This window comes from Bacillus rossius, chromosome 11 (genome assembly GCF_032445375.1).
Source record: "Bacillus rossius redtenbacheri isolate Brsri chromosome 11, Brsri_v3, whole genome shotgun sequence".
NCBI classification, from domain to species: Eukaryota; Metazoa; Arthropoda; class Insecta; order Phasmatodea; family Bacillidae; genus Bacillus; species Bacillus rossius.
In genome coordinates, this window is record NC_086338.1 from 25,446,680 (window position 1) to 25,470,238 (window position 23,559).

The 23,559-nt window shown below is 39.3% G+C and overlaps 1 protein-coding gene across 3 annotated transcripts in view; it reads right to left on the reverse strand.

The window, feature by feature from the left end:
* The window catches only part of LOC134536708 (lysosomal cholesterol signaling protein), an 85,074-nt gene continuing 61,515 nt past the window's right edge, over window positions 1–23,559 (reverse strand). Inside the window, exons 11-15 of one of the 3 annotated variants that reach the window (XM_063376576.1) lie at window positions 22,549–22,680; window positions 17,266–17,564; window positions 14,871–15,031; window positions 13,041–13,181; window positions 2–928 (exon numbers count right to left, since the gene is read on the reverse strand). In XM_063376576.1, the coding sequence (XP_063232646.1) occupies window positions 724–928; window positions 13,041–13,181; window positions 14,871–15,031; window positions 17,266–17,564; window positions 22,549–22,680 (938 nt within the window). In that variant the 3' untranslated portion in view covers window positions 2–723. Of the gene's footprint in view, window positions 929–13,040; window positions 13,182–13,926; window positions 14,375–14,870; window positions 15,032–17,265; window positions 17,565–22,548; window positions 22,681–23,559 lie in introns of those variants that run through there. The other 2 variants (XM_063376577.1, XM_063376578.1) reach the window with 2 other exon arrangements.

Consider the following 23,559-nt stretch of genomic DNA (forward strand, 5'->3'; position numbering starts at 1 on the left):
TCCTCAAGCTCGTACACTGCAGTAAAAAAACAAATTTTCCTTTGCAATGTTTATTTTTAAAACAAGTCGTGCAACACAATAAATAAACACTGAAAACAAAAATATAAAATATACTGTACACAACACAATATTTTTTCACAACTTCTACATAAATCAATTGCTAACAGTAAAACATACCATCGATAGCACCAGCAATACGTACACGCAGTGACAATTCAAAATCACAACTTATGAAAGACTTTAAATATCACACATTGTTTTAACAACATTTCACATGTGCAAATAGAATTACAAATCTGAGATCCCTTTAACTGAAATTCTGCACTATCACAGCAGCTTGTAACAGCTGACGAATTTGCATTGCTCTGCTCTATGGCTGACGTGATAATACTAAATCAAACCCATAACCATGAACGAAAATAGCTAATTGATCGTTACAAGTTAATTTCTTAAATTTTCCAAATATCTATATGTTTTGTAACTTTGGTGTCTAACTTATATTGACAGATTCAAGTGACAGTTGAAATGAATCATTATTAACACACACAATAGCAAATTCATTTAGAATCCATCTAAACTGGTTTCAGCTTACAGAAAAAATAAATCGGTGATGAATACACAGTTGTTGAATGAATCATTAAGGTGTGAAATAGGATCATACAACCATTGCTAATTGCACCAACATGACCCCAACAGAGCTCGTTTGCAAGGGAACTGTACCGGTCACTCAAGGGAACGCTTGAACGTGTACAGCAAGGAACTATCAAGGAAGTGGTGAAGGTTGTGGACGTGCCTAATGACACGGCCGTCCAGCAGCTGGCTGGCGTACTGCACGGCCTCTGCTCGCTCGCGCGCGAGACCCACCAGCACCAGCCAGTCCACCAGCTCCGTGCCCTTGAACACGTCCTTGTAGAAGTGCAGCCGGCACCTGCACAGTTCCCCCCGGTCACTCAGTCACCGCCCGGCGCCCGGCACTCTGCTCGGCACACACTGCACATGCTTGCACGTCTTACCCTCACACACCCTTTCTCATCTCCGAAAACACTGAGAATGTTAGCAGCTTTACAGGTGAGTGGAAGGGGTGGGGTTGAATTTTATTGCATTGGTGAAACAATTTTACCATTTTCTTTCACAATTTTGTCAATTTCATGCTACTACTATAAACAAGGTTCCATTAAATATAGGGCTGTTCCGATACCACTGCCGATACCAAAACCAATACTCTCAATATTTATTTTTTTTCTTACAAAGAGTTAAAATTTTAAGTAAAATGTATGTTAAATTGTAATATGCTAGACATTTTTTAATCAATTGTGTATTTTATTTACATATTAACAAATTCTGATTTTGCTCCTTAAAAGTAATTGTATTTAGGAGTGCTTGAGATTACACTTCAAAAAAATCAACTGATTCACATGATCTGGCAGCAGAGATGACCTGTGGTCAGTTACAATCAACCCTGCTTGAGAAAATATTTGTTCTGAATAAACTGATCCTGCAGGAACTCCAGTACTCTGCACATGAATGCCTGAGTGAGCAGAGTGGTGTGCTCAGGCAACGATCAATCTCTTTTTCTGACGACAGTGGAGCATCAAAATATGAGTTTCCAGCTCCTTTGCTGATAAGCTGCTTCGTAATATTAAAAAAAAAAAAAAAAAAAAAAAAAAAAAAAAAAAAAAAAAAAAAAAAACCTACAGTAAAATTACTGCCACAAACATAACTCAAACGCGGCCGTGTGTCCCAAGTGGACGGACGTGTTTAGTGCGAGCTCCGCGGTATTATATCTAATCTTTGTTGTTCTTTACTAAGTGGAACGAGATAATCAGTATTAATTCCTCACTGCTCAGTCAGTCGGATTTTGAGGGATTTTCTCTATCCTATAGTGATGCAACGAATCAAATAACTAATTGTGAATTAGACCATATAGATAACTTGAACATGTTCCGGTCTCCGACAAAAAAAACGAATATGAATACTGCGCCAAATCAGTTTCAAACTGAGAGTGTAAATACGACTAATCTTAATGCTCTGAAAGTAACACTTACAGGGTGTCTACTGACCCTGGAAAACCTGGAAAACCTGGAAAAATCAGGGAATATTGTAATCAGAGAAAAATCAGGGATTTTTTTTAAAAATCAGGGAATTTTTGTTTGGTAAGCTGTAGTTGGCAATATGTTTTTTGTTTATTGATCATTTTGCATTGACGTAGCATCAAGTGTATATCCCCTCCCGTTTTTATATTTGAATGGCAAATAACGAACAGTTCCCACGTCCATTTTCTTTTATTTACCATCGGATTCGGAAGTGGCATCAAATAACGTGATACAAACTGGTTCAAGCTGGTTTGTTATCGTGCTGACGTGACGTGCTGCGGCATGTGCTTCCCGAGCTCTAATAAGACCAAGTTGTTTCAGCTTACTTAACATCAATGTTCTTGCGGCATACCACATCTCATTGTTTACTGCAAGCATTTTTGGGAGCTCTCTCCTTTGTTGACATTCGAAATATTCTGCAGGTATCTATGGATGGCCCCAACGTAATATGGCCATTTTTTTTTAGCTTTGAAAATACATATCACAGACACTTTTCGTGAAGATTCACCATCATTGCTAGAAATTGGTAGCTGTGAGCTTCATACGGTCCATGGTGCTTTCAAAACTGGATTTTCTGCTACACAATTGGACGTTGTTAGTTTTTAGAGGCACAGTTACTATTTGTTTAAGCATGTACCTGCAAGGAGGGCAGATTACATTATAATAACTGGATCAGAGCTTTTCCCAAGAAATTTTGTGCAATCAGATGGTTAGAAAATACTGCAGTTGCTGAGCATGCCATGAAAACGTTACCCCATCTAAAGAAATTTATTTGTGAAGTTTCTATTTTATCTGTCTCTTTCAATGTAGTGAAAAGTGCTCTTGAAGATAATCTTCTAGAAGTAAAATTGACATTCTTCCACTCTTTGGCATCAGAGCTGGAATTGTTTCTTACAATGTTCCAAAGTGAAGCACACATGGCACCTTTTCTCTATGATTCACTGGTAGACAGTTTATTAGCTTTGGCAGGAAAGTTTGTGAAACCAGAGGTACTGAAGAGCTTTAGGTAGAAACACAATGTATCTCTATTGGATGTAGATAACCAGGAAAGTCTATTGACTGCTAACAATATCAAGTTGGGTTATGCAGTACGCCATGCCATCAAGAAAGAGAAAGTACCAGAAAAGTCTGTCCTGTAACTGAAAAATGATGTTAGGACTTGTCTAAAGGTTATGGTTAAAAAAACTTTGAGACAAAAGTCCCCTGAAGTACAAACTTACCATGGGAATTTCCTGCTTTTGTCCATCTGTGGCTTTAAATTCGGGTGTGAGGAAACAGCGTGTGAAGTACAGTTTAGAATGTTGTCTTCAAAACAGGTGGCTATCAGGACAAGAAGCTGATAACATTGAGCGATCATATGAGTTGGTATGTTCCTCGCAAGATTCTGAAGCACTGTTCTCGTCTTTTTCTCGAGAAGACAGGCACCTTGATCACTTGTGGATGCTCTTTCGTAAGGCACTTACAGTAGCTGCCAAAACAGGCCTTCTAAAGTTTGTGAGGCTGATGTTGGTACTTTCTCATGGAAATGCATCATTGGAAAGAGGATTTTCAGTTAATTCTAATCTGCTGAGTGAAAACTTGCAGGAAGAAACACTGATCGCAGAAATACAAGTGTACGACTTTGTTGAACGTTCTGGAGGTGTAGAGCATGTTGATATCACCAAGTCCATGTTACAGTATGTAAGAAATGCTAGTTGTAGGCATAAGGAAGCCCTGCAAACAAAACAAAAAGAAAAGGAAGCTACAAACAAGAAGAAGGCAGAAAAAAGAATAGTTGAAGAAGAGATCAAGGCACTGCAGTTGAAGAAGGCTCGAGTGTTGGATTTGGCTCATTCTGAAGCAAGTGCAATAGCCGCAAAAGTTGAGTCACTGCGAAATTGATGGAAGCTTCCTTTTACTAATGTTTTTGCAAAAGTAAGTGTGTGAAATGTTTGTAGCAGCATGTTTTATTTGCCATCAATTGAGACACTTTGACCACGTCTGGAAGAAGGTACGTAATTTTTTTACTAATTTAAGTGAGTTGAAATACTTACTTTGAAACCCGTCAATGTACTGTTATGCAGTTTTTTCAGTTTCGTGGAATGTCGTAATTGTGTTAAAGAAAACCTGGAAAAATTAAGTTTTAGACCTGGAAAACCTGGAAAAATCAGGGAATTTCATTTACTAGATCTGGTAGACACCCTGCACTTATCCCAGAAGAGGACGCGACTTCAAACAAGCCTTCTAGAACGTCATCATCCCAAAAGGATTCAACTGCATCTGGTAATGTAGTCATGTCACCTGTTTCCATGGAAATGAGCAAACTTATTGAATTATATGATCTTGTTAAATCTATGAATACTAAAATTGATGACCTTAAAAATGAAAACCAGGTATTAAAAACTTTACTGGACGACTCCAGAAATGAGATTGTGAAGTTAAGTGAAGAAGTGTTCAAGATCAAAAATGAAAAAAAAATCCTCAAACTGAGCCAAAGAAAACCAATAAAACTTATAGTCAAGTTACAGAACAAAAGAAAATTGAACAGAAAAAGAAAGTTGAAACATCTGTCGCCGCGCCGGTTGAACGTGCGGCTGACCTCGTTACCAGTCAGCACTTTTCCCCATGTTGCAAGCAATGCTGATGCAAGCAACTTAGTAAGCACTTCTCCTATCAAGCGGACTACTGATGAGCAAGGTTTTACCACCGTGCATTATTCACGTAAGAACAAATCCAACGGTAGCCACGTAAACCAGCCTGAGTCTGACAACAAAAAGAAATCAAAAATACAAGTTGGGATGAGGAACATCTCATCTCTTAAAACAGTTTCAAAACCAGCTTTCAAAAAAACAAAAGCATTATTTGTAACCTGTTTTGACCCATCAGTTGAAGAAAAAGAAGTTGTTGATTATATAACCACTGAAAGTTGTTAAACTACGATCCAAATATGACACATATGCATCTTTCCATGTATCAGTATTAGAAGAAGACTTTGACATGATACAAAATACAGTTTTCTGGCCGAGCGGTTGCCTTATCAGCCCATTCTATGGTAAGCTATTCCCGGATCAAATATTCAAGAAAGCTGATAAAAACATCAATAACCATGAAACAACCAACTCTGCATTAAATTCTTCTGTCCAAGATCACATTCCGGTGCCTGGAGGAGCACACTGAAACCAGTGTTGCGCATACTGGACTTGTGTGAGTGGGAAATTCTTTACCAAAATGTGAGAGGACTGAGAACTAAATCAATAGAATTTTATAATAATTTAGCTATAAATAATTTTGACATTATTTGCTTAATTGAAACTTGGTTTAATAATAATTGTATTGACTCGCATTACTTTGACGATAGATATTTGATTTTTAGAAATGATAGAAACGCAAAATTAACATGCAAAAATAGAGGTGGTGGGGTTTTAATTGCTATCAACAAGCAAAAATTCAATTCTGCTTTCTCGATTAAGATAACTAAGCATCATGAAATTGAATCTATTTGGGTTAAGGTCAAAACATCACATACCAACTTCTTAATACTGGCAATATTTATATTCCTCCTGATACTTCTACGGCAACCTACCAGTCCTACTTTGAAGATCTCGAAGAAAAATTTGCAAATTGTTTAGATAACGTTATTATACTGGGTGATTTTAATGTGCCTGGTATACATTGGCTAAATTCCAGGTCTGATAGTATAAATTATAGAGGCTTATCAGCCAAAGCTATGGCTATACAGTCAAACCTCATTAATACGAATCCGCTTAGTACGAAATTCCCGTTTATGCGAAGTACTTTCACAGTCCCAGAAAATAAAGTATGCTTTCCTATGTTATTCAGTACTTTTAATACGAAATACATTAATATGAATTACGAAGTTGTTTTGATCCCTCAAGTAGCTGTTAACGTGTATAAGTGAACGGTTAATACGAATTTCACCGCCAAAGTCTAAAGTAAATCACGTCTTCATAACCGTCAAGTAAACAAACGTTTCTCCACAGATACATGTATGTATCCTACAGCGCAAAATTGTCGAAAAACAAGATGAAAAGTTCAACTCTAGTGGCGATGTTAGTAACTAAACTAGAAAAGATGCCATGTTGTAAACGGAAAACGAAAAGGAAAGTACTCTATACCTTATTAATATTAGTAGTCGGAAGTGTACGTACATAGAAGTTTAAACAATCTATGGAAAAAAGTTCTGATATTTTTCATTGTTTACGCACGTGTGTCTTAATCTCAATTTTGAGTGTGAGTTGTTTTGTAATATGACTGCGAAACGTAAACGCAGCGACCTTATATTGCAATTTAAAGTTAAAATTATCGAAGAAGTAGACAATGGAGAGAGAACGAAAACTGAAATTGCGAGAGAATTTAACATCCCGCAATCGTCGTCGACAATACTAAAAGATCGTGAAAAGATTGAATCGGCTTTAGCGTGTTCGTGCAGATTATCAACAAGAAAAAGAATGCGAGGCCCAAAACATCAAGAAATGGAAGCTACCTTGTTGCAGTGGTTTGAAGAAATGTGTGTAGCAAACTTGCCAATTTCTGGACGTATGATTTAGAAGAAGGCAGACTACCTAGCATTGAGGTTAGGAATTTCAGACTTCAAGTTCAGCAATGGTTGGCTACAACGGTTTAAGGATCGCATCAATCTTGTTGTCTACAACGGTTTAAGGATCGGATCAATCTTGTTGCCAACAGTGCTGTAGCCACATTGGAAAATGTTCTCTCAAATGTTGATGATGTTGGCACTGAAACACTTCTGGCCTTTGATAAGCTTTGTAATGTGGTAAACAATGCCTATAAGAAAAAAATAGTGCAAACCAGAATTAATGCTTTTTTAAAATCAAATGTTTGAATAGAAAATGTGTCATGAATGCAAGTTTATTGAAGTTTGTATTATGATTTATTCTGTAAGTGTTGCATTATGTTTGTTTTCTTCAGTGTTTACAAATTGTTATAGCCCGGCAAGATACTTGTGAACCTGCGCAGACCCCAATTCGTGGCCTGACGCACACTACCGTCACGTGATAGTCGCCAGTAGTGGTGCACCGATGCGGATACCGATGAATCGTAATCGGTGATTATCTTAACGATTACTTTGCCGATTATCTACGTCCCGGCGTAATTAAGTAGGTTTTTGTTTTTACCGTGTAATATTACACATTTTAGGATGAAATACAGTAATATTTGTATATATTACAAAATTCATCTAACTCCGTCATATCAAGATTACAGATATTTCGTTAAGTTTTATAAATCTCATTGCCTCAAACAATAAAAAATTCCTTTTTTCCTACACGTTTATTTACGTTTCGTCTTTTGTTCTGTCTTTTGTTTAGTGGCCTTGTACATTACCTATAGCCAGAGACGTAAAATAGATAGCACGCAATCAAAATACCACAAGCAGTTGCAGTGGATTCTATGACAATCGATCTTTTCGAGTCGTAGCGGTTCAAAATCGTGGTCCCGATACCTTTCAGAATTTATCACTGCGTTTTACAAACTCGTTATGGGCGTCTTTGGTAACATTATCCGTTGTGTTATTTGTATGTGACGTGAAAACAAGTGAAAAAGTATTTATAATTTTATACATTCAGTCAACATTAATAAAATCACATGTGCTGGAATTGGTTTTGAGTCATTTTTATATAATTATAGTGAGATGACGACTAGGGAGAAAAAAAGTGAAGTGTGGAAACATTTTTCTATAAACTCAAGTGAACAAAATATAGCAACAGGTTTACATTGTTAAACGGTAATTTGCGATGCAACCTTATGTGATAGTCGATAATAATGCTAGTTTTCCGCAACAAAAACTTACCCACTGTAAATTATAATTATTAGACTGTAGTTCAAGTTGTTTACAATAACAAATATAAATAGAAGTTAATTTAATTTACACTTTGCAATGACTTAATAGTGTATTTTATATATTTTTATACTGTTATTATAACTGTATTCTCAATTTTACCTAATCTTGTTATTAAATTCACATGGGAATAATTATTTTTGTGTGCATTATTACACTTAAAAAATTGTTCATTATAATTGGTAACTGAATCGGTATCTGTTGATTATTGCTCTCATAATCGGTAATCGAATCAGTAATCGGTAAAGTCATATCGGTGCACCACTAGTCGCCAGTGGAAGTGGAGGGGGTCAATTCCGCGCTTCACTCGGCTGCGTGAGGATTGCGTCAGAGCGTCATGCCGGGACCTGGGTTACACTGTACAACAAGCGAGCCTATCCCATCAACCTCGGGAATTAAGTCGAACCTTATTCCAGGACGACCCTTGCGAGGACAGGCGCGTGAAATTGTATACAACGTTGCGACGCATATGAAAGAAAAGAAGTTGCTGTACGGTTTAAAATACAATGATACTGAAGCGACAAGTGCTGCGACGGGTGTGTCTGAATCAACGGTTAAAAGGATTTTGGCTGAGGGGAAAGTAAAAAGTAAAATTGGTCTGAACTTTTTAACACCTACTGGCAAAAAAAAGAACGCAAAAAACGGTTAGAAGTCGACGATTTTACGTGTGGTGCTATGAGGAGAAAAGTGCATGAATTTTACACTGTCAGGAAAACTGTTCCAACTTTAAATAAATTAAAGACGGCTTTGCGAGATGATGGTGTTTTGGACTGCAGTAAAGATTTTTTGAGAAAACTGTTAAAGAGACTGGGATTCCGTTGGACGAAGTGTCAGTCAAGGAGAAGGATTTTGATTGAGAAGCCTGATATAGCAGCATGGAGGGGGCGTTTCCTACAAGAAATGTGCAAGTTTCGAAGCGATGGTCGTTCAATATTGTTTATGTAGATGAAACGTACATCCATGCTACCCACAGCGTTAGTTCTTGTTGGCAATCGGACAATGAGCTGGGTGTTACAGAGCCAATCGGGAAAGGCCAGCGTTTAATAATTGTGAATGCAGGAGGAGAGGAGGGATTTGTACAGAATGCATTGTTGATATTCCGGTCAAAACAAAAAACGGGAGATTATCATAATGACATGAATTTCGAAAACTTTTCGAAATGGGTTACACATAAACTGCTTCCAAATTTGCCTGAAAACTCCGTCATTGTTCTCGACAATGCAAGTTATCACAATGTACAGACAAATAAGAAGCCGACTTCCGCTAACACCAAACAAGTGATTCAAGAGTGGCTAAAAATAAACAACGTAACTTTCTCCTCTGACCTAACAAAAGCCAACCTACTAGGGGTGAGCCGATCACCACATTTGCCGATCATGCCGATGCCAGAAATGTGGTACCGATCATGCCGATTTTTTTTGACCGATTAGTGCTTTTTTAAGTTGGTTGTAAAATATGCTCCGAATTACTTAAGTTAAATAATTTTACTTGAAACTACTCATTACTGAATACCCTAAACAAATAGGTTACATATATTTATATGAGAAGCTTTTGATTTAGACACTGATTTTTAGTTGTTCCCATAAACTAATCTGGAAATCTATTAACCCCTTTAACAAAGTCTATAACACACTGTTGACCAACTAAAAAATCATCGTCACACAATTCGAAAATGAATGTGCTCCAAATTACTTAAGTTAAATAATTTTACTTGAAACTACTCATTACTGAATACCCTAAACAAATAGGTTACATATATTTATATGACAAACTTTTTATTTAGACACTGATTATTAGTTGTTCCCATAAACTAATCTGAAAATCTATTAATCCCTTTAACAAAATCTATAACACACTGTTAACCAACTAATCATCATCGTCACACCATTCGAAAATGAATGTTTGTTTACATTTTTCCGCTTTTTGGCGCGATTTAAAATGCTTTCTGCTTGATATTAAGACGCTGTTCCAACTATATGCCAGCGCCCCCGGCTGACGTGGTATGGCCACTCACGTAAGGCTGTTCCAAACACCGCCACCGTTCGCCCAATCATCTGCGTGCTTTTGTATTTATCGGGTGTCGCTGTTCCAAGGTGACGTCAGTGCCCCGAGCGGTGTACGTAGGCCTTAAAACTTCGCCTGTTTGTCTTATCTATCCAAACATTATGCCGGAAAGGAAAATAAACGCCGTAGTTTTACGTATTTTTACAGTATATTTTTGAGTTTAACATTATAACGTGAGCGTGTGTAAGCTTTTGTTTGCTTTAGTGCATTTATGACTAATGTTCAGTGGCGGCCATGTTGCGGTGTTTGTTTATCAGTGACGAGACAGTATTTTACCCAGTTTTTAAATTTCGCTTAAAAACACTGCGATTTTGCGTTTTAATACTAAATTTCGTGTAAAAACGCTGTGTTATGGCGATTTCGCGTTTATCGTCGTTTAATCGCGATCGCGAAAAGAACAGGCCCCTATGCATGACTTATTAAACAATTTGGTGTGCTTTTGTTTACTATTTTTTAACAAACGTACTTTTCATGAATATGTTTATTTTTTAAGAATAACTTTACTTAATTTTTTTTTCTGCAGAAAAGATTAAAACACGTAAGTAACGTAAGTGTTACTTTAAAACGTCAAGCAACAGTTCTGAAGCAAAAAATATGTCGGCGCTTTTGTGTTACGTAGAGATTTTTTTGTCTTCAGAAAGCGGTAATCGGCAAAAAGGATCGGCATGCATGAAGCCGATCATGCAAATGACCAAAATGACCAAAATCGGCCGATCTTAATAATCGGCAATCGGCATCGGCTCACCCCTACAACCTACTATTACTTGCGAAACAAGTGCCCACTTCCAAAACTTGCAAAATTGACGAAATCATTAAAATGAACTCCCACGAAGTAATCAGGCTTCCACCCTATCATCCGGACCTCAATCCGATTGAGCTAGTGTGGGGATATATTAAAGGAAAAGTGTGCGAAGAAATATCATCCTCACTCGAAGACAAGAAGACACTATGTGAACAGCTGTTTAGTAGCTACTCTAAAGAGCAATGGAAAGAATGCTGCCGGCATGTGGAAAAAATTGAGAATGAATACTGGAATAGTGATAGGTTATTAGATACTGAAATAGATAAGATTATTGTTAATCTTGAAGAATCTACAGACGAAGATTCCTCTAGTGAAACGGAAAATACCAGCTTCACATCAGACTCAGATTAGGTAAATAACATACTATAATAACTAACTATTAAAATATTACGTTGGCATCTTAAAATTATGTATCTATAATCAACACGCGGTTTTGCGTCAAACATTAGTGACGCAAAAAGTAGTGACAAAACGCAAATGTTCTGTATTTTACCTTTAAGAAAATGCTATTTTTACAGAACCCTTAACCAAATGATAATTTGATAACCAAGCCTTCAAAGAAAGAGTAATTTAACACATGCAGCATTTTTGTTTATGATAGTATAGTTTTTTCACAGAGAGGTTTTTTATGACTGCAAACAAATAGCGTAACTGTTAGCATACTGATGTTCTGTTAACTTGATTTATTTTTGTAAATATGTATGTGTTTGAATGATTTGGACATTGGTTAACGATGTAGTGTATTTTCCAGTTGTGATTACATGATGCAGTTCATGCGTTAAACCCTTGTGTCGCATTCGTGTAAGACAGGCTGACACTCCATCGCCTTGATTTGGAGGGGTCGCACGCCTTCCCCTCCAGACACTGTCGTTGCGCTAAGGGGAGGTAAAGGGGAAGGCAGCCCATGCGCGCAGCGATAAAGAGAGACGGTTCAGATTTAACTTTTCCCCCTATATGCATGTAGTGAAGCCAGCTTATACTACCATCTACCAACAGTGTATATAATTTTCTTTATGGTTGTAAATATAGGCATTTAAAGTTCAATCAATTTTTTTTTGTCATTATATCCCAATAGTTTGGTTAATACAAACCCTCGTTATTACAAAGTGCTAAAATTATGGTCCCTTCAGGTTTGTAATAATGAGGTTTGACTGTATCTACAAAGAATCTTTAGTTCTTTTTATGGTAATTATCTTAAGATATCTATTGGGTTTGTACTGTAGTTATGGTACATCATCCATATTTCTTCGTAAGTTGTTGTTTATTTTTATTTTCTTCATATTTACGTGCGCCATTACTATTTGAGGCAGGAACTTTCAGAAAAAAATTTAACGGGAATTTATATCACATATTTAATGGCGTAAATGATGAGACCCCGGGCAATTTAAATGCTTTATACGGAAAAACCTACCATGCGGGACCTCGTAAGCGAGTTTTACTGTATTTTTCCCCATAAATAGTAAAACACCGTCACAATGCTTTCCGGAAAAAAAAACCTGCTGCGAATGGCGACACCACCACAACAGTGATGGAATACCTATTTTCTTGTCCCTGAAAAATATTTTTTTTCTCTTTTAACAAGTGCGTAGATAGCCGAATCATAAGTTTTCGTGTGGAAATTAGGAGAAAAAAAAGGTGGCCGTATACTATTAAATACGGTATGTTGTGTATTTACAGAATCGTGATTGAGAGGTTATGTGTCGGTCTTGGTAAATAAAGATAATGTACCTTTTCGTTCATTTCCATGGGCTTAATATTCACTGAACCAATAAATTACTGTTGGTTTCAGTCCTCTCAATTACTGTAACTTCAAATATTTGGATTTGTTTACTTTAGGTAAGCAATGCCCTAACCTGAAAAATACTTCCTATCTTGTTTGTATGTTGTTTATTGTTCAATTATGGGGATTTGTTTCTGAAACATGAGAAATTCTTTGTTTGTAAGGTAAGTGGTAACAGTATTTATGACTTGGACGTGAAATTGACAATCAAATATCTTTACCGATATCTGCACAGATACTACTACCGATTACTGTGAATCGACTATGACCTTAATATCGGCCGATAACCGATACATGTATCGGTATCGGAACAGCCCTAATTAAATATAGTGAGTGTTACACATGCACTAATATTCACGATCTACCTAGAAATACTAATTCCAAATTCAGAGTTTATCCTAATTGCAGGAATTCCCAATTACTCATGGGAGAAAGTTTGCTAACCTCTTGTTGTGTGCCACCTCCCTGCGGCACTTGTCCAGGTGATGTGTGACGAACTGCTCGCACACGTGACGAGTGTCAGAGTCCAGCTCGTCCAGGGGCGGCAGGACCAGCGGCACGCTGCTCGTCCACCTCCTGTGCCACCTGCAAGCAAGGCAATACACTCTATATGTGCTGCTGTGTCACTGAGGTCATGTGTGACGAACTGCTCGCACACGTGACGAGTGTCAGAGTCCAGCTCGTCCCGGGGCGGCAGGACCAGCGGCACGCTGCTCGTCCACCTCCTGTGCCACCTGCAAGCAAGGCACTACACTCCATATGTGCTGCTGTGTCACTGAGGTGATGTGTGACGAACTGCTCGCACACGTGACGAGTGTCAGAGTCCAGCTCGTCCAGGGCCGGCAGGACCAGCGGCACGCTGCTCGTTCACCTCCTGTGCCACCTGCAAGCAAGGCACTACACTCCATATGTGCTGCTGTGTCACTGAGGTGACGTGTGACGAACTGCTCGCACACGTGACGAGTGTCAGAGTCCAGCTCGTCCAGGGGCGACAGGATCAACGGCACGCTGCTCGTCCACCTCCTGTGCCACCTGCAAGCAAGGCACTACACTCCATATGTGCTGCTGTGTCACTGAGGTGATGTGTGACGAACTGCTCGCACACGTGACGAGTGTAAGAATCCAGCTCGTCCAGGGGCGGCAGGACCAGCGGCACGCTGCTCGTCCACCTCCTGTGCCACCTGCAAGCAAGGCACTACACTCCATATGTGCTGCTGTGTCACTGAGGTGACGTGTGACGAACTGCTCGCACACGTGACGAGTGTAAGAGTCCAGCTCGTCCAGGGGCGGCAGGACCAGCGGCACGCTGCTCGTTCACCTCCTGTGCCACCTGCAAGCAAGGCACTACACTCCATATGTGCTGCTGTGTCACTGAGGTGATGTGTGACGAACTGCTCGCACACGTGACGAGTGTAAGAATCCAGCTCGTCCAGGGGCGGCAGGACCAGCGGCACGCTGCTCGTCCACCTCCTGTGCCACCTGCAAGCAAGGCACTACACTCCATATGTGCTGCTGTGTCACTGAGGTGATGTGTGACGAACTGCTCGCACACGTGACGAGTGTAAGAATCCAGCTCGTCCAGGGGCGGCAGGACCAGCGGCACGCTGCTCGTCCACCTCCTGTGCCACCTGCAAGCAAGGCACTACACTCCATATGTGCTGCTGTGTCACTGAGGTGATGTGTGACGAACTGCTCGCACACGTGACGAGTGTCAAGAGTCTAGCTCGTCCAGGGGCGGCAGGACCAGCGGCACGCTGCTCGTCCACCTCCTGTGCCACCTGCAAGCAAGGCACTACACTCCATATGTGCTGCTGTGTCACTGAGGTGAAGTGTGACAAACTGCTCGCACATGTGACGGGTGTCAGAGGTTTGGGTCTAGAAATCTTGTAACTAAAAACTAAGTAAACATTTACTGGCAGTCACACCATTGCAATAATTGAAATAGGTTTTCCCCCTTTGAAATCTACCTAAAAAACAAACACGATTGCTTTCACAATGAAGGCAGAATATGGCTGTTGTTTAGGTTTGTAACTCCCAAGAGCTTTAGCTACACTGCCCAGAGTTGTTCAACTGTAAGATGATTGTACCATAGTTTATTTATCTAGAACCCATGTTAAGTAAATGGAATGAGGCTCGACTGAAAACTGCTGGATTACACTTGGCATTGGTTACTAGCAACACTACCGCAAGCCCAAAAATATTTGTAATATATTTATTAAAGTGGTGGAGGTAAAGTAGTGAACAAGGCAGTGACGGGGAGCACACTACTCTCACCTGTTGACTTGAGAAGCTAAGAAGGTGACGTTGTCACAGAAGAACACAGCGAACACCAGGACGCTCTGGCCCAGGTTGAGAGTGGCGTCTAGGAAGGCTAGCTCCACGTAGATGCCAGAGATCTCGTCCATCACTGCAGTCCACACGGACACTGCAATGCCCTACAGCACAAACAACATTCTTGTAGGCATTGTCAGCACTGGAAGAACTTCAGTACCTTACGCTTTTCATTTCAGCGTAATAGCAGTAAAAATATGCTAAACATTCATTTTCAGGATAACATTTTAATGTGCTTAAAACAAAATCCCTTGAATTCTGTTATGTATGTATGATTTGCACCAGGTAAAACTAGATTTGAGACATCTGTTAGTAAACCAAATGATTTTGCATTTATTATTCTATTTATCGTTTCACGTTTTATTTTCCCCATTAGGTATGTGCTAAGCTTTGGAAAGTTAAAGTCAAATTGAAGACTAATTATCTCTTTTTCGAATTAAAAGAATTTATTTTAGAACAGAATATGTTTAAAGTTGTTTTTAAAGTTCCTTGTTCATGGCCATGAGGAACATCTGTGGTCTTGGCTCGCTGCATTTATATCAGGAGAGAATCAGTCAAGCCGTTACCACTGTCAGCATGTTTTTCTAGGTAAATAATGCACAGGGACGGACCATGTACACCTGCCCTCAACCCCTAGCGTAATACTGCAGTCAGTGACAGTCAGTATCTGACCGCTCCGGCAACTACCTCGTTATTTTTGTTCATGACTCAACACTTTTGGCACCAATTTCGCACAAACCTTCCGTATGTTCAAATTTTCAGAAATAATTTTGTGAACTGTTGTTTTGCACTTGATTAGGTCTTCAATTATTGATCTTATACTCAAACGACCTTCGGAATCCAGGAGATTTTTTACCTTGGCCACATTTTCGTCTAAACCAATGGTTAAAGGGCATCCAGATCGCTTCATGTCTTCAAATGACTCGTGTCCATTCTTAAATTCATGGAACCACTGGAAAACCTGGGCCCTTGACAGAACATCATCTTTGTAAGCCTCCTCAACCAAGGCAAGCAACTCGAAAGTGGTTTTGCCCAGGCCAAAGCAAAATTTAATTGTGTATCGCTGTTCCAGCAAACGCTGGGCATTTTAGGCATTTTCTGCAGTGACAAAAATTAAAATACAGCTTTTGCGCCAGTATGACCCCACTGCGCCAGAGCTCGGACGTGACTGCCACCAGGTCCGTTGCTTATTTTAGTCCCCCACCACAAATCCCCTCTCCGAGCGACTGGAGCTTCGTGGAGCGGCCAGTCTCATCACTTTACTGACAAACCCTGTAGTGACGTCACGTACAATGCAATTCCAGAATCAGGTAGGGTCATGTCTGCGGACCACCTAATTGTACCAGGGCTCTAAATCATTTCAGGCTGACAAAGAAGAAGCAGCTTGAACTCTTAAATGTAAACGGTAAGAATATATATTTTTTATCAGTATTGATATAGCCAGTTAGGTATGCAATTAATGATTTGTGATGGAAATAAATTTACTTAAATATTTCCCATGCAAAACCATAACATAATTTACACATGAGACAAGATAAATGTCTCAAATTGAACATCACACACAGAAATAAGAATAACTCTTCTGGACAGCATTTTGGCAAAATTACATTTTTCACAAACTACAACTATGTTCCAATAAAGAAGCTTGTCTTTCAAACTGGAAAGAAGATTCTGGGCATTTAAACCATAAAATTGGTTGGAAGTTGTATATGGAGTTCAAAGAATAGAAAAAATGAAAAAAACCAAATTATTAGGTAACATTAATGTCTCATAATCAATGTCATATTCACTCTAATCTACGCAATAACACCACTGCCATATTGAAGATGCGCATGCATAAGGATGATAAATAACAGTATTCTATTGTTTGGTGATCAACTGTCAATCTTCAATTTGGTCGAATATGACAAAACCACGTTAAAGCAGAACTGCAACCAATTAACAAACAGTAAAAACCTAAAACTTTTTTTTTGTTTATTTGAACTGAAATTCTAATATCTTCAAATGTGTGGGCTTGACATAACCTGTAAAACTAGCAGACATATTATCTGCGAGAGAGATATTAATGAAATACCCGGCGACAAGTTATTCAAGCATGATTCCAGGTTTTTTTCCCCGACAATGAAAATTCGTGCTTATTTCCCCGCTTTTCCCAAAATTCAAGGCTGATAATTACATCAAGTTAAACCTAGCTGTGTTGAAATTTGCCCGCTGTCAGTGATGTTGAGAACACTTGAAAATGTAAAAAGCCAGCAACTCTACAAGCTCACAAATCACAAAGAGATGCACTCTAGAGCTCAAGGATCACGGATCACACCACGGATCGGCGACCACTCACCACGAACAAGGACAGAGCGAGCAGCAGCAGGAGCACCTGGTGGTGCCCCGCCTGGTGGTCGTCGTCCTCCTCCTCCTTCTGGCGATAGCCGGCGACCAGAGCCTCGCAGCCGGCGCGGCGCGGGGAGGAGCAGGCCAGCGCGGAGGGACACACATCCCCTGGCCTGACCTCCCCCTCCCTCGCCGACCCCACCAGCCGGTCGCAGTCCCCGCAGCTCACAGACCTGCACTCGAGCTGATCCCCGTGCACCGCGGGCAGGCACACCAGGTCCTCTATGTCCACCGCGTCAGGCCCCGGCGCTGCACAACACACACACACGGTACTGGCCACCACAGCCTTCTCCCCTTGCTGTACGTCTGACTGCCTCACCACACAGCTACGGCCTGTCCACAGGATTACAGAAATAAATATTAAGACTTTGTCTTGATCTTTCCACAAGTTTCTTGTAGAGGTAACAGGAACCCGAAACTCGGGATGAAAGTTGGAAAAAAGACCATTCCCCAATTTCAGGATAATACCTTGATAAAAAAATATATATTTTTAATAGCAAAAACCTCAGTCCGGCAAACCAATTTTAATGTTACAAAAACTTTATACGCTTACGTTTTTATCATCATATACATCACGTGGAAAACATCAACTTTGCTCATGTATTAACCAAAGAATAAAGATATAATAAAAAACACGTAAGAACTATCTGTGGAAAGTAAATACAACACTTTGTTCATAAACTGTGTTAAAAACAAACAATCAAGGCTAAATAAAGTACTTAATGTGATGAAAAATATTTTTAATTAATTAAGTTTTACTTTGGCATACATAAACATCTTTACCATATCGTTATGTTATATTTGAAAGTAAACTTCCCTAGAGCAGTAATGAACAATTTGCCAAACGTGCGATATTCAAAATAACACAAACTCCATTTTTAACAAAGAAACCAAATGATGCCATCTTTGTTTAAGATATTGAGGCCATAATTTGTGTTTCATTTTCAAAAACATCGGAGCGGTTTTAAGTTGTTGCAGTTGGTCATCATTCATGATCAATAGTAAACTATGGAAATAAGAATGTGATTCAAACGTTGACATGATAATTGTTTACGGTAAATTTTACAAAATAAAAATGCAAGGTTTCTAAATTTATAAATTTTGTATTTCAGGCAGTAATGGCAAAGGTGATTAAAGTGTGACTTCAGCACCTGTTTGGAAATTCTTCAAGAAATTACCCGATTACAAGTTGCATTGCACTTTTGCCCTTCTGTCCTGTAAACTGAATATGATTCAACTACAGGAAGTATTTAATAAAACATCCAAAAGCAAAAAAAATGAGTTAGTCATTCTTCAAGAAAAACCAGCAACAGAGGTTGCCAGTGAAAGTGTTTTCTCTGGTGCTGGCAATATTGTCAATAACAAAATATGTATCAAGTGAACATGTTGAAGGATTAGTATTTCTTCATCAGGGATGTAGCCACATGGGGCGGCATGGGGCGGTGAAACCCACACTCGGAAATCGCCGACCCACACTAATTTTATCTAAAAACCATATCTCTATTCCTGGATGTATGGCAAGGAATGTTATCTCCTTGTTGCGCTAAGCAGTTTTTGCCGCCTGGCCGGAGCTGGAGGAGTGAATATGGAAGGGGGATGAGCTATTTTTAGACAGTCTTGCTGCGTGTGATGTGCCGCTGCAGAGAAGCTCTCTGCTACTTCCTTCCCACCCCAAGTCTCTACGTTGCTAGGCAACCATTCCTCCCCCTCTTTCCTTACGTTGGAGGGACAAAGACAAGGTCAAACACTCCGTGCCGCCTAGCCTGGCTCGTTTGCCGCCGCGTGTCTGATGATTTAGAGATAACAGTGCCGCCAGGCGTCAACAAAGGACCTTCCTATCTTCCGTGTTAAGTGACAAGCAAACCACTCTACTGCACCATCAAAAGTGACATGTAGGCCTATACTAAAACATTAATCTGTTGTATGAGTGTCAGAGTGGATAGGTCAGTTGGACTTGTGAAAGTTTTTCTTTGTTATTGAGAGAAGGCTTGTGTATTATGAGGTGATGAGTATATTTACTTGTTACTTCCAATGGCCTATTTCTAGAGTGCCAAAGGAGTGAGTGAAGAATTTGTGACAAATGGTATACTAATAAAACTTTTGTGAGAAAACTAACATAAATAAGCCATTAGTTTTAGTAATAACATTGTCGGTTCTGTATTTATTTTAAGATATTCACAAAGGGCTTTCTTTTACAGTAGTGTAAACATGTCTAACAATGGGAAAAGAAATCAGACAATTACAAAGTTATTCGTTTCACAACCAAGAAAAAAACGGGAAATTTTTCTGGACAGTGAGAATGTTCATTCTGAAGAGACTACCAAATCAAATTGTAAAGTATCAGAGTTAGAAAACAAGTGCCTTGTGACAAACACTGCGCCTATTGAAGACCAGCCACCAGTGCCATCAACTAGCTCATCAAGTGTTGTGGGTGTATCTACAGAAGACCAGCTACCAGCAAGCACACTAACACCCTCAACTAGTTCTGCAGTTGCAGTGGGACGAAAACAAGCAGTCACATTTAGGCGAGAGTGGAAAACTAACAGAGCATGGTTGGTTTACAACACAGATGCTAAAGGTATGTTCTGCTTGCTGTGTCAAAAATTTAACAAAACTCCTTTTGATAGAGATACTTGGACAAAATCCCCATGCACTCGTTTGCGATTGGAAAGTGTTGTTCGACACGAAAATTGTGCTGCACATATTAATTCACTTAAACTTGAATTGCAAGCCAGCCTTCATGGTCCCATCAGTGACAAAATACAGCCAAGCATGTGTGAGGAAGATCTCATGAAAGCGTTTGCATGTCTATACTTCTTGTGCAAAAAGAAAATTCCTCATACAACAAACCCTGAGCCTATTTTGGACTTGGCATGCTTTCTTGGTGTTCCCATCAAAGACACAATTCGTGTAGCAAAAAATGCTAATTACTGTAGTAGAACATTCATTCAAGATATGGTAATTAGTTTATCCACTGTGATAGAAAATGTGATCTTGGACAAGTTACAAAATGCACCATTCTTCTCAATTGAAATTGATGAGACTACAAATTCAGCTGTAGTTGAACAATTAGTCATTCATGCACGTTATGTTGACAGTGAAGGTGTCCTGCAAAGCAGTTTCCTGAAAATTATTGACATTCTCAGTGACTTAGGAAATAGTGGCCTTAGTGGTACAAAAAATTGTACCTCAAATTTGTAAGGTGTTGCCCTGAACTCTGTTAACATTTCAAATGCTGTTATATCATATTTGCATGATAGTGATCTATGTTTCTCAAAGCTGTGTGGTATTGGAACAGATGGTGCACCTGTTCTTACAGGTAAACATAATGGGGCAGTTAAAAAGATAAGAGAGAAACAGGTAGAAATTCAGCAACAGCTAGGTGTAGAAAATGTATGTGAAGCTGTTGGTGTACACTGTGCAGGCCACAGGTTGAATCTGGCTGTATCGCAAGCTGCTGAAAAGACCCTTGGAATAAAAAAATTCTGTGACATTATGAGGCAGGTATTTGACTTTTACCAAAACAGCTCTGTCAGAAGTGCTGGCCTGCATGAATTACAGTGTCTATTTCCTCAAGATCCACAAGGCAAGGTCAAGCAGCCTAGTCATACAAGGTGGTTGAGCTATGGAGAATGTGTACTTCGGATGAAAGATATTTATCCAAGTGTTGTACTAAGTCTTGAAAGGGAATATGAAGAAAGAAATGATGCAAGGGCTCGGGGTCTGTGTTCTTATGTGACTGAATTCTCATTCATTGCAACACTGTTGTTAATGTGTGACGTATTACCCATCATGAACCGTCTTTCTAAAATATTTCAACAGGAAAATGCTGATTTGAGTATTGTGAAGTCTTTTGTAGATTCAACCATCAACAAACTTCAGAGACTGAAAGATTTTGAAGGATTAAATGAGAGGGAAATTGCATCATATTTGGAAATGTGTGCAAGTAAAGGTGTCTCAGTTCACACCAAGCCAACAAATGCTGCTCATTTCAAGAACATTAAATTACAGTACCTCCAAACACTAATTGAAAACATTCAAGTCAGATTTACCGATTGTGACATTCTAACATGTTTTTCCATTTTTAACCCTACACATCTTCCATCTCCTCATGACCATCGCTTTGATGTGTATGGAACAGAAGCTATAAAACTGTTGTCTGCAAGATTTGGATTAGAATCAAGACTTTGCCTACAAGAATGGTGTGAAATCAAGCAATACATGGCTGATAACCACAGGAAAAAGACTTGTACAGAAGTGGTCCACTTTCTTTGCACTGACAAAACAATTGGCAGTTTGTTTCCAAATATAGCCAAACTCGCACAAGTGTACAGAATCATTCCACTTCACACAGCTGACTGTGAGAGAGATTTCTCTCAAATGAAGCTCATAAAAACTGACTTGAGAAACAGACTGAGTGAGTTCACGCTTGATTCCCTGCTTCGCATTTCGCTGGAAGGTCCAGATGTCCAAGACTACCCATTTAAAACTGCAGTTCAGCATTGGGCAGCACAGAAGAACAGAAGAATTCGCTTGAAATAGAAGTGAACGTTAACGATGGTTGAGAAAATTTGGTTAAATTTAAACGGGGGTGTTGTTTTTCCTAAAACAATTGACGTTAAAGTTGTGGTATTTAATTTGCTGTGTCGCCATTTTTTTGCAGGCAACCCACACTCACATTTTCCTAGCTACATCCCTGCTTCATGAAAATTCTAAGTAGAATAGGGCATAAATAGTTTGTTTTTTATTTCCATTACTTGTCCTTGTGTGTCAATATCCCTTGGTGAATTTGAACTTATTTGGACTATTAATGTAGATGGTTTATGAAAAACTTATGAATATGCACATATAAATAGTAAATATTTTTTTCTGTATGTCAAGATTAAGTGACTTATTTTTATTTTTATTTTTATTAAATGCTTTAGCTCCCGATTCCTCCTATCAAGAAAATCCAATATCTTTCCCGACCGAATCCCATCCCAAAGTAAAATTGCCATTCCCACCCAATTCTAGTATTATCACATGGAAACTAAAGCATATGTTGCAAAAGAGTGCCACTGATTGGATATTTGTTCCAATGAAATATAATAAATTTTTTTCATTCTAAATGATTAATAGTTACTAACAAATTAATTCAAGTTAAAATCAAAACTATTTGTTTTTCCAAAGGGGATCCATCCAAAAGAAGCACGTTTCAGAGGAGGCTGCACGGATGTGACAGTGGCTGTGATACCTGCGTGTGTGGCAGAAGTGGAGGCCGGGGGCTGGGGAGGGTCTGTAGGATGGCTGATATCATGTGCCAGTTGGCGGTACTGGGCGTGGCGTCGCTGGTAGCGCTCGTGCTGCACCAAGAACACCAGCATCGCTGCAAGCACACCAGCGGTCTGGCTTCACAGCGCTACACTGTGCTACACTGTGCTACACTGTGCTACACTGTGCCTGTACCGTCCCCAGCCTGGTCACAGCACACCCCCCACCAACTGCTTCTCTCAGAACAAGCACACCAGCACCCCACACAACACATTACACTCATTTATAAATTCTGCAATATTTTTTCAATGCGGTTTATCAGTGCTGTCAAACAGAGCAGGAAACCTCTATTGGCAGGCTCTATTATACGAGGGTTATTTTTTTTTCAACCTCAGATCGGCTGTAATAAAAAAACGGGAATGAATTGGGAAATTATTTTAATGTCAAAAGAAACGTACATCTTTACACTATTTTTCGACATTAATCACCATGCAGATTGAGGCATTTGTCGTACCGATGCACCAGCTTTCCAATACCCTCTGCATAAAATGATGCCTACTGCCTATTCAGCCACGTTTTAACAGTGCTCTGCAGTTCATCATTGGTGTTGAAGCGTCGTCCTCCAAGCCACTTTTTCAACGTGGGGAAAAGGTGATAGTCACTCTGTGCCAAATCCGGACTGTAAGGAGGGTGATCAAACACTTCCCATCGAAATCTTGCAAGGAGTTGTTGTTACGGCCAGGGTTGGCAACGTTTTTCCCATCCCTGGTAAATACCATGGTAAAATCCGGTATTTACCGTCTTGGGAAATATTAGTTTTTCCCACGTCGGAAAAACTTCAATTTAATAATCAACATATTTTGTGTTGTAATAATTCTGTAAAATTCAGTGATTTAAAATGCATTACTTGTTAGTATATAAAAGTGAATAACTGAATATATTTATAATTTTAGTAACTTCTTTATGTATTAATCACAAAGGGGTAGGTACATTA